Below are 15837 nucleotides of genomic sequence, written 5' to 3' on the forward strand. Positions count from 1 at the left end.
ACATTTAACTTTATTTAAGGAGAAAATAAAGAAAACAAAATGTTATTGTGACGACTTTATTGCCACCATTTTACATACTTATTGAATAAATTCACTCACACATCACCATATATATAATATATACCAAACTACATTTACTGAAACGCTATATGCCAATATAAATATTAAGATAACATAACTTTGCATACATTTCCAAATATTGCTATAATCTTATATTATTTTATCCGCTTCTAGTTGTACCCCGCATATAATCAGGGGACTGGTCTCTACCCATACTTTTCGAGAAATTCAGTGAGAACGTAGCGGAATTTAACGCTGCGTTTTATGTTTCCGACAAGGGAAATGGAAGTAAAGTTAAATATAATCAATCAAGTGACTTAAATATAATCATTTCCCTGAGTGAGGATTGAACCTACATCCATCGCATTTACAATCAACACGACACGACAGCCTCGACTGTTCAACAGAAAATGGTACAAAATTATTAAATTGTTTTAGTCAAACTAGTTATTCATTTTTGACATTCACGTTTTACAAGTGGGAAGACAATGATATATTATAGCTATTTTTTATTATAATTATTATAATTTTACAGCAATTTTTTAGATGTGTACTATGTGAATGATAGTTAATATATATTTTTTTGTGACAATAGCATTGAAAATTAAGTGTTTGTACAATTCTTGGATAAAAAATTATCATACTTTTTAAATTAAAAAAATATATATGTTCATATTTTTTCACTTAGCAGGTTAGATAGTCAACCGAACACTCCATTTCCCACTTTTCGAGACATTTGAGTATTGAGTGAACTTAATTCAACGCCGTGCTTTTCTATCAGAACCAATGCAAAATAAATTCAAGTCTCCCGTTTACAGTTAGATGTCCCGCTGCGACCGCCTCTATCAAGTAGAACATATGAGAAATTGATATAAATATAAAATTAAAATACAACTTTTGAAATAACAACATTTAGATGACATAAGAAAAATACTTTTAATTATGTTAGCATATTTAGTAATTTTAAAATTCTTATATCTTATTTGAATCACTTATTATTATGTCAAAGAAAATAGATTGGTAATTTAAATCCAAATTTCACAACATTAATAAACAATATGAGGCACATTACAAAAGATTTTGATCTAAAAATGGATGCAAATCATTGATTTAAGAAGTACTTTGTACAGTAAATGCGAAAGATACGAAGTGAATGAATAAATGTTTTGTTTAAATTTACACAGTAACGGTTTCCACTATCACTTATATATACTATTTATTCTTTATCATCAAGGTCCATATTTTCTGTGGCATTATTATCAGTCTCTTTGATTTCTTTAGTATTTTCTTCTTTTGTGATGACAGTAGTTTCGTCTTCTGTTTCTTTCTTTTCGGTGTCAAGTTTTTCATCTTTAGGTTCCTTATCTTTAACATCTTTTTCAGTCCTGTAAATAAAGTTTAATGACAATTATTAAGTTGGTTAACCTACTAAATTGATAAATGACTAATTAGTGCTAGTACTAAGACACTTCATTCCTCAATTTTCGAGATATTCCGTGATGCGAAATAGCCAAATTTAACACTATCTTGAAACCAGAGCGACGAAAAGAGAATAATTTGTTCGCCCGAGATTAAATCAAACCCACAACAGTCGCGTTTACAATCAGACGACGTCCCACGACACCTTCGATATTTATATAATACTAGCGGCCCGCTCGCGGTTTCACCCGCGTGAACTATGTTATTATTAATTTCTGTCTCCATGGCTACGTCCTAGTGACGTCTATGCAAAACTTGAGACTCCTAGCATTTGTAGTAACGAAGTTTCATACAAAATTTCGACCCCAAAAACAACCCCTTAGAAGTCGAACATTGCAAATTCCCGTCTTAGCGAGCACCTACGTCCTATAAGTAACACCTATGAAAAATTCGAGATTCCTAGCACTTGTAGCTTCTGAGATTTCGTGATGAGTGAGTGACCTTTTGATTTTATATATATATATATATAGATTACTTTTGTTTAAATTGTAACTTACTTGGAGGGTCCATTTACAACTTCAACAACATCATCATCTTCATATTTTATATTGACGACAGCTTCAACTTTTGCTTGAATACTTTTTAAAGCAGAATGGAATATTTTGGAGCTAGCCTGTTTCAACAAGAATGACACATTAAAACAATTTTTGAATAGAATATTATAGAGTACTCTTTATTGTACATAATAGATTTAAATACTACGAAAATAATAAGACAATTTATATAAAATGTATACAGTTTTGGTAAATGTGGGGCAAATTGTAAATAAAATAGTAGAATAATTATTGATTAATTTTGACTATTGATTCTAATATTGCAAAATGTTACCGTTATAATAAACTTAAGAAATGTGTTCTGCATCTTTTATTCATTTCTACCAAAGCAATCAAAAAATAATAAGCATTTTATATTGAGCACTTATTTTTGTCGTCATTGTATTTTATTTTGAACTGTGGTAATAAATAAAGTAAAATAACAAAAAACTCACAGTAAGCGAGCCAATCCTAGCCTTAGCGGCGTTTAGAGCTGTGCATACGTCATTCAGTTGTACTTGGGCGCCGCGCTCTGCACGCTGCGTATTAGCTGCGGCGGCACGCGCGGCGCGCAACGCTGCCGCCTGTTCTGCTAACGCCGTTTCGAGCTTCGCATGTTGACCGGCCCAGCGCGCGGACACCGCCAGCAGCGCGCCTATGTCTACCACGCGGGACTTGTATGTTACTATACCTGTTGACAACTTATAATTAGTACGTAAATATTTTCTTTAGTTTCTGCTGTAGTAGCTGTAGTATCCTGCATATAGAAGGGTAGAGAGTACCCATTAATAAGACACATTGTGCCCCATGTTCTGAATGCAGCCTTTTATAGACAGTGCGTGTTGAATGGCCTCACTCTGCGAGTGAGTGATTCATTCTACGAGGAAATGATAATAGTTCACTCCCCCCTGAGTAGAAATTGAACCCACCAACGTTTCGTTTATATTCTGCGCCTCAATGATGTCGAAAAATAATGAGTAACTGCGTTTTCTATATCAAAACTACCCCATTTCACATAAAAATATACTCGATTATTATATAAACTAACCACTGTCGCTGACATCTTTAGTACCCGTAGCATCAGAGCTGCCACTATCTGTATTTCTGTTGAACACAGGCAGGAGTTCTCGATTGCCTGATGCTATTGTGGCTTCCAGTTCCGCGATCTGTAAAAATAAATTACCAATACAGTGTATTTAAAATTAATTTTGAATATTTTCGTCTTGACAAAACATAACTAAGATATATTCCAACTAAAAATAAGTCTTCTCAAAGAAACATCTTATTTAAAATAAAATAATACTAATAAATGACAGTTAAATCCTTACATGAAAAAGTATAGTTTTACGTTGAATATACATGTAAAGAAATAATAAAAAAAAATATTGTACAAACCTGAGGTGGTACTTCATTATTAGTGACAGTGCTGTCTAATGGCAGGTCCTGAATAGCTTCAGGTGCGCCCGCTGCCACATCCTTGATAGCTTGTACTAACAACCTGAATGAATAAAATACGTTGTTTAAAACACAAATAAAATAATTGGTCGACAATATTATTTTAAAAGCATCAAACTGTATTCAGCGTGTAGCAGGGTAGACCAGGGAACCTAGTGTTATGACTCTACGCTCTCCACTTTCCGCCGAATTCTAGAGGCATTGTCAGAATGACAATAATATTCAAATCATATATATTCACAGCTTCACACTACATCCCACAATGTAAGTGCAATTCTACAACTACGCTATGCTACGATATTTAATCCTAGTTGCTTAAAATCACAAAAATAACATAAAATATACTAACTTATAACTAAATGTATCCCGCACACACACTTTATCCATAATATTTTTTATTTGCGACCTCGACAACTGTAACCCCAGGCTCAGGAACAAATTTTGGAGGTCTTTACGAGTGACGGTACCACCGCGTGAAGTGTCAAAGTACACTAGAGACAACAGTAGGTAAGGATCCGGGGGGAGTTCAACGCCGCGGCTTCGTCGTTTAGGTGAACTGCTCCGCTCGTCATCGCTACGTGAATCCTGAAAATTTTCGTTTAAATGTTATTTAAAATGTAGTCTTGATTTGTGTTTAGAAAAAAATAATATTATTTTGTAACTATAAACTGATAATATAAGCAACAGAATTGGATGCCGAACTAGTAATTTAATTTTTGAAAGGTAGGGATGGAAAGGATTGCTAAGGATGTTTGTCGTGTCTGTTGTACCATAGCTCCTGAATAAATTAACAAATTTGAGTGCAGTTTAGTTCTAATCGAAATCTTTGTTAATCACAATGGATCATTTGTTTTATGGAAATTGGATTAGTACTTAACAAGCTACAAGCACGTTGCGACAATGAGGTAGTGATATTTTTGATTGAGTGTCGTTAAAAATCTTAATAGCCGAAAGAAGTTGTTGACCTTGTTACTTGATTTAAAATGAAGTACTGTAAAACATAACCATATAAATAATATTAAATAATTACCTTTCTTTCCCGTTTGCGTGAATCCCGCCTATCATCTTTTTTATCTTTATCATCTTTTTTCTCTTCTTTTTTCTCACTTTCAGGTTTCTTCTCATCCTTTTTTTCATCTTTCTTATCGCTTTTTTCTACACTCTTATCCTTTTCTTTGACCTCTTCTGCTTTTTCGGGTAAAGTGTATAAAGTTTTATAAACATAAAAACCGAAATCTCGCATCAACATTTCATTGAACAATTCAGCAAACACAAATATCTAAAACAAAAATATATATATGAAAAAACATTTAAACACACACAATAGCTATTATAACCATAATACGGTTGCATTGGGATATGAAAAATTATAAACCAAGAAACTAACTTTTTTTTACTTTTTTCTACTTTCTTTCGACATAGTAATATAGTAAGGCTGATGCAGCAGCATAGCGACAGATTGAAAACAATGGTTTTAGATTTGATTATAACTTGACGGAAATAATTTATTCCCTTCCTTATTTGTTTGTTCTGTTAACAAAACAAACAATGAGAGGGGACCAGAGTGCCATAACATTATCCTCCCTCTGCCTACCCACCACTCACCCTGCTTTATGCAAAAAAATGCGTTAAGCTAAGAAAATAACCAAACCATTTCTTACCTCAAAACTATGTTCCTTATTATCAGTAACCCGATAGTCTAGCAACAATGATAAAGTGGCAACACTACAAGTGAACTTGCCGCCCTTGGCCGCACTGTTAGGATGCACAATTATATGGGGAGAGCTTGGCAGTTCATATATGGATTTTAACATTTGCTTCTCTTTTTCTATCTATAAAACAATCAATTTATTAGTTAAGTTACTTTTTTAAAGTAATAAATAAATGAGAACTGACTCCGCCGCACTTTGCCTGGTTGTCGAAGCGAAGAAATGAATATAGCTCATTGCCATTATTGGGAATTGAATCTATTGCGTATGAAGATAGACGTTAAAATATCATAAAATAAAACAGTTTTCAAAAATAAAGTGTGTTTAAATATAAGCTACTAAATTTAACTATTTATAAAAAATACCCTTTTCTTTTCTGCTTCACTATTAATTTTTGGTTTAGTGTTTCTCTCTTGACTCTTTTCTTTTTCCTCTTTTTTATCTTCCTTGTCTTTTTTCTTATCTGCATCATCCATATTGCTGTCTTTTTTGTCATTTTTATCTTTTTTATCATCAGATATTACAACTATTGTCTCTTCAGCTGTATTTAAAAAAACATAATATATTTCTTTTTTAGTTTAAAATAATAATACATTCCCAGCTATTAAGCTCTTACTTATTATATAATTAAGAAATTAATTGGCAAAAAATTATAACTGGAAAGGTGTGGAAACTGAGTGAAAAAAATATTTTATTGCACTTTATATTATATTGTATTGAATAAATAAACTTTAATTTTAGTTATTATAATTTGCACGATTGTTTTTTTTAAATATTCAACACAATCTCTCTCTAGGGGGAATGAATTATTTAATATTTTAATTTTGTCACTCTGGCAACAAGGGAAGTCGCTGCGTTGATTCCGCCACTCAACAAATGCCTTGAGAAAGTGGGAAATACTATGTTCCCTCTGCCTACCCTGCTATATGCAGAATATGGTGTGAAGCTAAAAAAATAGTGTTGGGTGCATTACATACATTTTTCGTGTTTTTCTTTATTTTCTGTATCTTTATCTTCTGCCATATCACCCGATTCTAGCGTACTATCTTTTTTTTCTTCCTGCTCGTCGTCGTCGACTTCCATAACCTCGTCATTTTTTGTTTCTTTTGCTTCTTCACTTTTTACAAGCTTCGATAAACGAGACACTAACTGTGCACGCAAACCTGTACACAAAAGAAAATAAGATTTTTATTAAGTACAAATATAAGTAATAAATGAGTCATTATGTGTTGAGTGGCGGAACTTAACGCCGCGCTTTGTCTTGTTATCGAATGAGCGAGTAAATGAAACTATTAATAAATAATTATTCATTCAGTAGAAATCGAATCCATATCCCTCGTGTTTAAACTTTAAAGTCACATTCTTGTGCCACTGCGCTAAGACAATTTAAACACTACTGTACAGTAAGTATACACTCGTCGGTCGTACGTAGCTTAAAGAGGACGTGTTGTCCATTTTTATTTTAAATATTTAATTAGTGACTTTCAATTCCAAAACGTGTGTTTACGAATATAAAGTTTTAATTTCCAAAACAAAATTCTGTCAATCTGTTTGAAAAACTACAACGTGAGTGGCGTGTGCGCAAAGGCAAAACAAAATAGCCCCCTTCACCCCCTCGGGGGACACGAACAGCCTGCTATTTTTCATCCCGCTTCCACAACGCCCCGGCTTCTATGGAAACTGGTCTCAGTGGCTAAGAAAACTTAAAATACTTTAAGATACATCGCTGCTTTAAAATTATCTGAGTGGAAATCCTTGCAGAACTACACGTGCAGTGTATATATCTCTTATTTCGTGTATCGATCCAAAGATGAATGTACTACGTTCACCAAGTAATACTGGCGGTGGATCGCAACCTGATTTGTCTAAGATAACTACTATGGAGACGGACTCAACTATAACTTTTCGAAAACGCAAAAATCCTTTTGAGCATGATTGTAAATGTGCTAATGAGTTAAAAGAATTACGCTCTGAATTAAGCCGTATGGCTTTATTGCTAGAAAAATATACAGTTTCTAATAGTAATATAATGACAAAGATGCAAGAAAGTGTTGTTGAGGTTAAAACTCAAATAATCGAGATGAAAGAAACAACTGAAATGTCAAATAATTTAATTTATGAAAATATCACGCAAATTAAAGATCAGATAAGGGAAATGAAGTCCTCAGCGGTAGATATCATAGCTGAGCAAAAGAATATTAAAGAACAGGTAGCTATACTGGAGACAAAATTGACAGTGAGTGATAGAAAAATTAAAACAATAGAAGACAATAATAGCAAGCAACTATTAACGGTTCCTCCACTCCAGGAAGAAGTAAAGCATCTAAATGAAGAGTTGATACGCGAATTTCAAGAGCGCAGTGAGAGAGAAAGGAATATCATTATTCTAGGCCTCCCTGAACAAACAGCACCTAATGCCAAAGATCGGCTGTCTAAAGATATAACAGATGTAATTAGGATAACTCATTCAATAGTTCCTGACGTTCCTAACCCGCTAAAAGTTATACGAATTGGTAAATATTGTGATACAAAAATTAGAAAAGTCAAAGTCTTCTATGAAAGCAAATTTACTGCAAAACAGCTTTTGCGAAATAGAGACAATCTTTCGAAAGGCATTAAAATTTACTCTGATCAAACTCCAAACCAACAAAAGTATCTACAAAATTTAAAAGAAGAAATGACCCGTCGTAATAATGACGGAGAAGAAGACCTAACTATAAAGTATATAAATGGAATACCTAAAATCGTTAAAAATAATTATTCAAAAAACTACCACAAATAAAGACTTCAAAAAATATAACCACGAACACATACCAAATAACCAACAACTATGAAGACATACTTTGTGCCAAATGTCGTCTTAAATTTTTCTATCTAAACGCTCGAAGCATCCGCAAAAAAGGCAAGTTTGACGAGCTCAAATGTATACTCAAAGCAATACCAACCAAAATTCATATAATTTTACTAACTGAAACATGGATTAACAATGAAACACAAGCAATGGAGTTACATCTGCCTAACTACACCCATTATTACAATTATAGAACAGACGCAAAAGGCGGAGGAGTCTCTGCTTATGTACACAATAGCCTTAAACACAACTTGTCTGAAACTGAATATCTAGATGGAAACAATTACTTATGGATAAGACTCGAAAACTACTCAATAGAAATTGGTATTATATATAACCCAGGTAACACAAACTATGAAAATTTTCTTACAACATTTAATAAACAAATTCAGAAGAGGAATAGGGCAATCGTTTTCGGAGATTTTAATATAGATCTATTAACAAATGACAAAAAAACTAAACAATATACATCACTATTAAAGGAAGCCGGATTTATAATCCTAAATAAGATCACAAAAAAATACTGTACAAGAGATTCTGCGACACGAAAATCGATTTTGGATCATGTGAGCACAAATTTGAAGAATGATCATTTCCATATGGCAATTATCGAATCAGCTATGTCAGATCATAAACAAATTTGTTTTGAAATAAAGAAATATATACAACCTAAGAAAACCCAAACTAAATATGAAGCAATAGACTATGATAAGTTATATATCATGACTAAAGAAATGATGATAAACTCCAAGGATTACGACTACACACAATTAGAAAACACAATAAAATATAACATAAATAAGAGTAAAATTATCAAAACTAAAATTTTAAACCAACCGCAGAAGGACTGGATATGTAAGAAAATCATAGATGGAATAAACCACAGAAACCATATTTTTAATGAACTAAAGAGTAGACCGGAGGACGAAAAACTAAAGAAAGAATTTGAAACAAAAAAAAGCCAACTAAGCATACTAATTCAGAATACAAAAGATACCTACTACTTTAAAAAATTTACTCAATTAACGAACAAACCTAAGAAGATGTGGAAGCTAATTAACAAATTAGCTTGTAACAAAATTAAAGACAACTGCGTAATTTCAAAACTGAACATAAACGGTAAAGAAATCATTGATCAAAAAGAAATTTGTGAAGAATTTAACAAATATTTTGCAACAATTGGACCTCTCTTAGCAGATAAAATACCTAAATCTTTCCATGATAATTCCAAATTAGCATTACCTAAAACAGCGACCAATTTAAAACTCAAAAATTTAAGACCATGCAATTCTGATGAAATTCTTAATATAATTAGTAAACTCGACTCAAATTCCAGTCCTGGCCTTGATGGAGTAAATACTAAATCCATAAAACGCATAAAAAAACTAATTATAGACAGGCTTACAAATTGTTTTAACTATCTATTAAGTCAAGATAAATTCCCGGATTCGTTAAAGATCGCTAGAGTGACCCCAATTTTTAAATCAGGCGTTAAAACAAACCCTGAAAATTATAGGCCGATATCTATTCTACCCACTATCTCAAAAATTTTGGAAAAAATTATATTTACTCGATTGGAACAATATTTAAATAGTATTAATTATATTTTTGTACGTCAATATGGATTTAGGCCCAAGAGCAATACCCTAACAGCAACTATTGACTTTACAACTAAAATAAAATCAAATATAGACGATGGACAAATAGCTCTCGGTATATTCATTGACTTAAAGAAGGCTTTTGATACTGTAAGCCACAATCTACTCTTACAAAAATTAAAATGTCTTGGTTTGGATGGTAATGCTTTCCAAATGTTTAAATCTTACCTCGAAAACAGATATCAAGTAGTCAAAATTGATGGCGTTCAAAGTACCAAGAGTCCAGTTACGTGCGGAATTCCACAAGGCTCAATATTGGGACCTTTGTTGTTTTTAATATACATCAATAATATTAATGAAATAGGCTTGCATGGATATTTATCCTTGTACGCGGACGATACATGTCTGTTTTACTTTGGTTCCAATATATATCAAATAATTTCAAAAGCTCAAGAAGATCTAAATAAATTACACTATTGGTTCCAACATAATCTACTAACAATTAATATATTAAAAACGTGTTACGTAATCTTTAAATAAAAAAATAAAATCATCCCTCCGCATAATACATTAAAAATAGATAACTTAAACTTACAACAAAAATCTTGTGAAAAATATTTAGACCTTCGAATTGATAGCAACCTAACTTGGAAAGTCCAAATCGAGCATATACGAAATAAATTATCTTCCCTTGCAGGCTCACTTCGACGTATCGCCCGGTGTATTCCGCGTCGCTTACGTTATATTATTTACAATTCTCTAGTAAAGTCCAACCTGCTTTATTTAATAGAAATATGGGGAAATGCCGCTAAAACCAAACTAGCTGATGTCCAAATTTTACAAAACAAAATTATTAAAATACTCTTTCATTATAATTTCTTAACTCCTAATTCAATTATATATAAAGAAACCAAGTTGATGACCCTTAAACAACTATATATAAACAGCACGTGTTTACTTATTAAAAAAATATTAAACGACTCGATCCATACTAACTTAGCTTTTGTAAAACTAAAATCTGCAACAAATCGTTCCTTGCGGTCGCGACGTGCGAGTTTATTGATTTTACCTAAAACTAGAAGACAGATTGGTAAAAAAATGTTTACCTACGAGGGGGCACGACTTTACAATAACCTACCGTCTTCTTTGAGGAGTGTAAGCTCATTCAATGCATTTAAAACGCAACTAAGCAAATACATTATTGAAAGCTACCCACCCTAAAAAAAAAAAAAAACAAATGCATTGAATGAGTAAGCAAAAAAAAAAAAATGTAATTGTTTTTTGATTAATGTACGACCGACTACAACTATTTATTAAGTTAAAAAATGTTTCCATGTAAGTGACCTGTGTGTTTTTAATGGAAATAAAATATCTTTAACCGTAAGTATATACTTAAAACTGTTTTCAAATGCTTATAATATGTATAGTGCCAAATGTGCACTCCTACAGAGTGCATGAGTTTTTGCGTTGTTACCTTTGCAGCTAACATTGCGAGCTCTCAACTCCTCTCTAAGCTGGTCAACTTTAATGGTCCTCAAATCTATTTTAGAATAATGCGTCGGTTCTGGCTTACAGTCATCATCATCATCATTCTCGTCTATTGTTATCGTACTATCATTTGCATCAGCAGCTTTCTCCTGAAATATCCCCGTAAGCTTTATTTACAATCACAACAACAACTTGATCAAGGCAATACAAAAACTTGACTTAATAATTAATATCTAATAATTCAAAGTGTAATATGCACTATATGTAAAAAAAAATACAAAAGTTGCCATTGATGCGTAGAATGAATGAAAAAAAAATCTGCCATCAGCGTATAACGTAGCAGCCGGGTTGTCAGTCAGGAGGTATAGTCGCGCGCAGCCGGATTCATAACCAAACAAAAACTGGGAACAAACAATTTTGGATTTGTCCTTGAGGTCTTCGTGGGCGGGGGCGGGGGGTTCCCCGGAGCCGTCGAGCGCCGCCAGCGCCGCGTCGCACGCCGCTCTATAGCCGCCGTGCACCGTGGACCATTCAACCCGCGACGGCTGAGCCGACCACACGTCCGGCAGGAACAACACCACACACTCGAGCCGAGACTTGCCGCCGCCCTCGCGCCAGTAGTAAAACTCCACCATTCGGTACCTGTTACGGGTAACTCCATTATTACATACTCACTGCAAGCAAGCGAGCCGCTCCCCCACGGTCTGTGTGCCGTACCATCATCATTTTATGCCAACTTGCGGACCAACAGTTTCCTCTTAAACACCTAATCTTATCGATAAAAAGCCATGTTTGTTTTATTGAAGATACTGTCAGTTCATTTGGGATGGAAGCACAAATAACATGGATTCTCTGGATACTGACTATAATCGGGGAAGGCAAATCAAATGTAACTTACCACTGAGTGCAATTGGACAGATCTATTCCAGTTAAAGCTTTACAAGTCCGTATGGCTGTTTTTACTAGTACTCCGGGGTCGCTTTCGGGATTTTCACCGTCAAGAGAAGGACTCCAAGGTCCACCTATAGCAAAATTTTCACCTCCTTTAACCTTTTGCCCGACGAGGAATTTTATTAAGCGTGTTGGATGTAATGGTGATTTATTGGAACGTTTGTCCTTTTCATCAACTTTTGTTAGGCCACACTTCTGATATAATGATTCTAATGATGGCATACTTATTAACATTACCTGAAATAAAATGAGAATCATTAGCAAAGTTTCAAAAATCTGTGGGTGTTAGTTTTTTCTTAGATATTACATTTATTATTTTATTTAAAACCATACATTTACAACTTAACACTTACCTTAGCTGAAAATCTGTAATCAGCATCTAGAGGTTCCAAGACTGCATCATGAGGGTTTGGGTTAGGCACATCTTTGTTCATAATGTGGTATGCACAAGGATTGTTCAAAGAGAAAGGGGCCTGAGGTGGAAATGTTTCTCCCCATTTTACATAAGCATTGAAGAAATCTGATGGTATGTATAAATTAGTATAGCGTTGCGATAGAGTTGGAACATCTATTTTAGGTCTGTAACAATATATAGCGATGTTATATAAAAAAATAATTAGCTGTCTCCCACATATAGAATGGAAGACAGAGGGAACCCAAGAAAGATAATACAGATAGAGTTTGTAAGATAATACAGTATTTTTTATTATTAAAACATTGGAATATTGTTTAAAGCAAAACTTAAAATTAGATTTACGTAATTCAATAGACATAGTTTCAGTTTTTCCAGTTGTTTTGTAAGTTGCCAACTTTGCTACACTGATATAATTTAAAACTATGTTAATAATTAAAGCTAACTTACATATCAAGAGGTATTCTTGGAACTCTGACTAAATATTTGACAGGTGAAGGTTGATGTATGACTGGACGCTTTCTAGGTGGAGAGTCTCGGCGACTACGATTGTCTCTACGGTCACGTGATCGCGATCTGCTTCTTGTTCGTGATCGTTTCTGAAATTGTGGCTTTACAATAAGCATAGAAAGACATGTCCAAAAACAAAATGGATTATTTTATTAATAAAGAATATTTTTTTTATCTTCATGTTCTATCCCATGTGTAGCAGGGTAGGAAAGGAGAACCTGTAGTTAAGACCCTCCATTCCCCACTTTCAGTCCATTGCATGTTGTGTGGCAGAACTCTAGCCTGTAGTGGCAGGGCAGAAAATCAAAATAACTTATTTCCGTGAGTGGAACTAGTACCCACAACTTTAGCCTAGCCTAGCATAGCCAATACTTTATAATTTGTCAATGGGTCATGGAATGAAATATGCTAACTATTAAGAATGAACTATGGGCAATTTCAAAAATAAGAAAAATATCTAATGACCAATTTCACACAAATAATCTGGAAATAGTAATAGATTGTGTAGGAACAGAAAAAAGTAGATGTAATAATATAATGGTAACCTAGGAATAGAAAGTGGCAAAAATACTAAATTTGGTATTATAATTATGCGATATCGGGAAAAGAACAAAATTCAACAACGAACATTCAATATTACAAAATAAAAATGGAAATAGACTGGGATATTATAAGAGATGAAATTGATAAAACAACAACAGAAAAGAAACCTTGAGATGGGTACAATGGGAAGATGATGTTATATAGCTCGCAAGGAAATAATGAATAAGAGTGGAAAGAGAAAGAAAAAACTGGAATGTTTTAGAGGAGGTCTATGTCCCTATACCACATATATGAATTTATACAAACATGTTCTGTAAAATGTAAAATAAGCATAAAGGGCTTAACTGAAAATTAATTTAGTATGTAAGAACATAAATATATTTTTAAATTTGTAATTTTATAATTTTTTGTTTTATTTAAATTTGTTGTTGAAAAAGTACATTATAATTTAAAACTTAAGCCTCACTACTATGGTCAATGAACTATTATTATAGTGCAGGTATTGTTTATTATTAAATTACTTACTCGGTCATCTCTTCTTGATGGTCTGTCGTCTCGTCGATCGTCGCGCCGAGACATCATAGATTTTTTATTTGAGGGGGGTGGTACTGCATTATAGGTATTTGACTTCTGAGGATTCATTGATTTTTGGTTGGGTCCACCTTTTGGTAATAGTTGAACACGTGTTGCATTCCATTTAAAGGGCATATTTGGATTGTATGTAGCTTCTACTAGTACTCTATCATTAACTTTGGGAATAGCTCCCTTAGGACAAACAGATGTCTGATAAAAAACATCATGATCAACAAAACCAAATTCATTGTGAGTCTTTGTTACGGTTCCAGTGAATACACGCTGCTCACTCGCCTGTGGGGTTTGATTTGGTGCATTATTTTGATACATATTTGGATTCATTGCGCGTGGGGTTGGATATGCAACAACATTTCCGGGATACATTTGGCCTTGCCCCATTTGGTTCATTGGCATTTGCCCTGCCATTGGCATTGCCATTCCGCCTTGAGCTTGCATCATGCTTGGATTAAATACAGCCTGAGTCTGCTGAAAAGGCATCATGCCTTGTTGGGATATCATTGCGGCATTCGGGTCCATGATCTGCGGATTCATGCCGGTCATGTTAGTATTCACATTCGAACGAGCCCATGGTGGGTTTTTTGCTCCACTTCCTGTTTGCATGTTTTAAATATTTCTATTTGCACTCTGTATACACATTTAACTTCTCACTGCTCAAAACTATAACAATAATACGCAGGCGTAACAATCTACAACAAACATATAAAATGGCCGCTTCCCGCGAGATGTCCTTGCCAGTCGAGCCGGTGGAGACAGATGACATAAATAAATAAAGTAGTGTTGTCGTACTGCAAAATCGATTGAAACGATAGATATAATCGATTATAACCAATCGATTTAATTATTATTTCGATATATAGAATAGATTTAGAATCGATTTATATATCTCTTTCTATATTACATAGATAGATAATATGAATATTACAGAAAAAAAACCGATTGAGTGCGAGTCGGACTCACCCAACGAGGGTTTTGTACTAATTTCAAGATTGTAGGTGAACGTTTAATTATAACTTATAAAAGTCAATATAATTATATTAGTTTACAGCCGTATGCACTCATTTGTATGAAATACTTATATTACAATTATACACACCTTTCGATTTTTAATTTAACATAAAATATAAAAACTCTTTATTTCACACCAGAAAAACTATATATTCAACAAATAAATCTGTACCAAAAAAAATGTGAAAGGGCAGCCTTATCACTAAAAGTGATCTCTTACAGGCAACCTAATCTTAGAAGAATCAATTTAAAAGAGCGGGCATGGCGCGATCAAAGGCATATATTTATACACCTGCATACATACATCATAAAAATAAATAATTAAATAAATAAATATAGAAAAAGTGCATAGATACATGACAATTACGTCGAAATATATAAAAAAGATTACATACTAAGATAGTAATTTTTAACTTTATATTTAAATATATTTAAGGATTTAGACTGCCTTATTGTGGTAAGGTATTCCATAGCTTCGCAGCTTGGACAGTGAATGATTTACTGTAGCAACGGGTACGACACAAATATATTTCCAGGACATTATCACTTTGGGATCGGAGACTAAGGGGAAGACGGGAGTTGAGCCGAGCCGAGATTTCATAACCGTAGATCCACGAGGAGTACCCTATGATCATTATGTTATAATGTA

The 15837-nt window shown here is 33.5% G+C and overlaps 1 protein-coding gene across 2 annotated transcripts; it reads right to left on the reverse strand.

Moving 5' to 3' along the window:
- Positions 1–40: 40 nt before the first annotated feature.
- Positions 41–14948, reverse strand: LOC146530719 (cell division cycle and apoptosis regulator protein 1-like). Of its 2 annotated transcripts, none has more exons than XM_085199686.1 (16): positions 14115–14948; positions 12987–13135; positions 12478–12703; positions 12072–12361; positions 11587–11815; positions 11160–11322; positions 6214–6399; positions 5602–5777; positions 5189–5359; positions 4558–4806; positions 3877–4112; positions 3468–3570; positions 3121–3238; positions 2528–2763; positions 2037–2152; positions 41–1445 (listed from the first exon to the last, which is right to left on the reverse strand). In XM_085199686.1, exons 1-16 carry the CDS (start codon positions 14781–14783, stop codon positions 1277–1279), a joined length of 3486 nt encoding a protein of 1161 aa, XP_085055812.1. In that variant the 5' UTR covers positions 14784–14948; the 3' UTR covers positions 41–1276. The 2 variants fall into 2 exon arrangements, with proteins under 2 accessions (XP_085055812.1, XP_085055811.1); XM_085199685.1 differs by having other exon boundaries at positions 12987–13147.
- Positions 14949–15837: the final 889 nt, after the last annotated feature.

This window comes from Heliconius melpomene, chromosome 16, assembly GCF_056956725.1.
Source record: "Heliconius melpomene rosina isolate 202511_hmr_F chromosome 16, ASM5695672v1, whole genome shotgun sequence".
NCBI lineage: Eukaryota > Metazoa > Arthropoda > Insecta > Lepidoptera > Nymphalidae > Heliconius > Heliconius melpomene.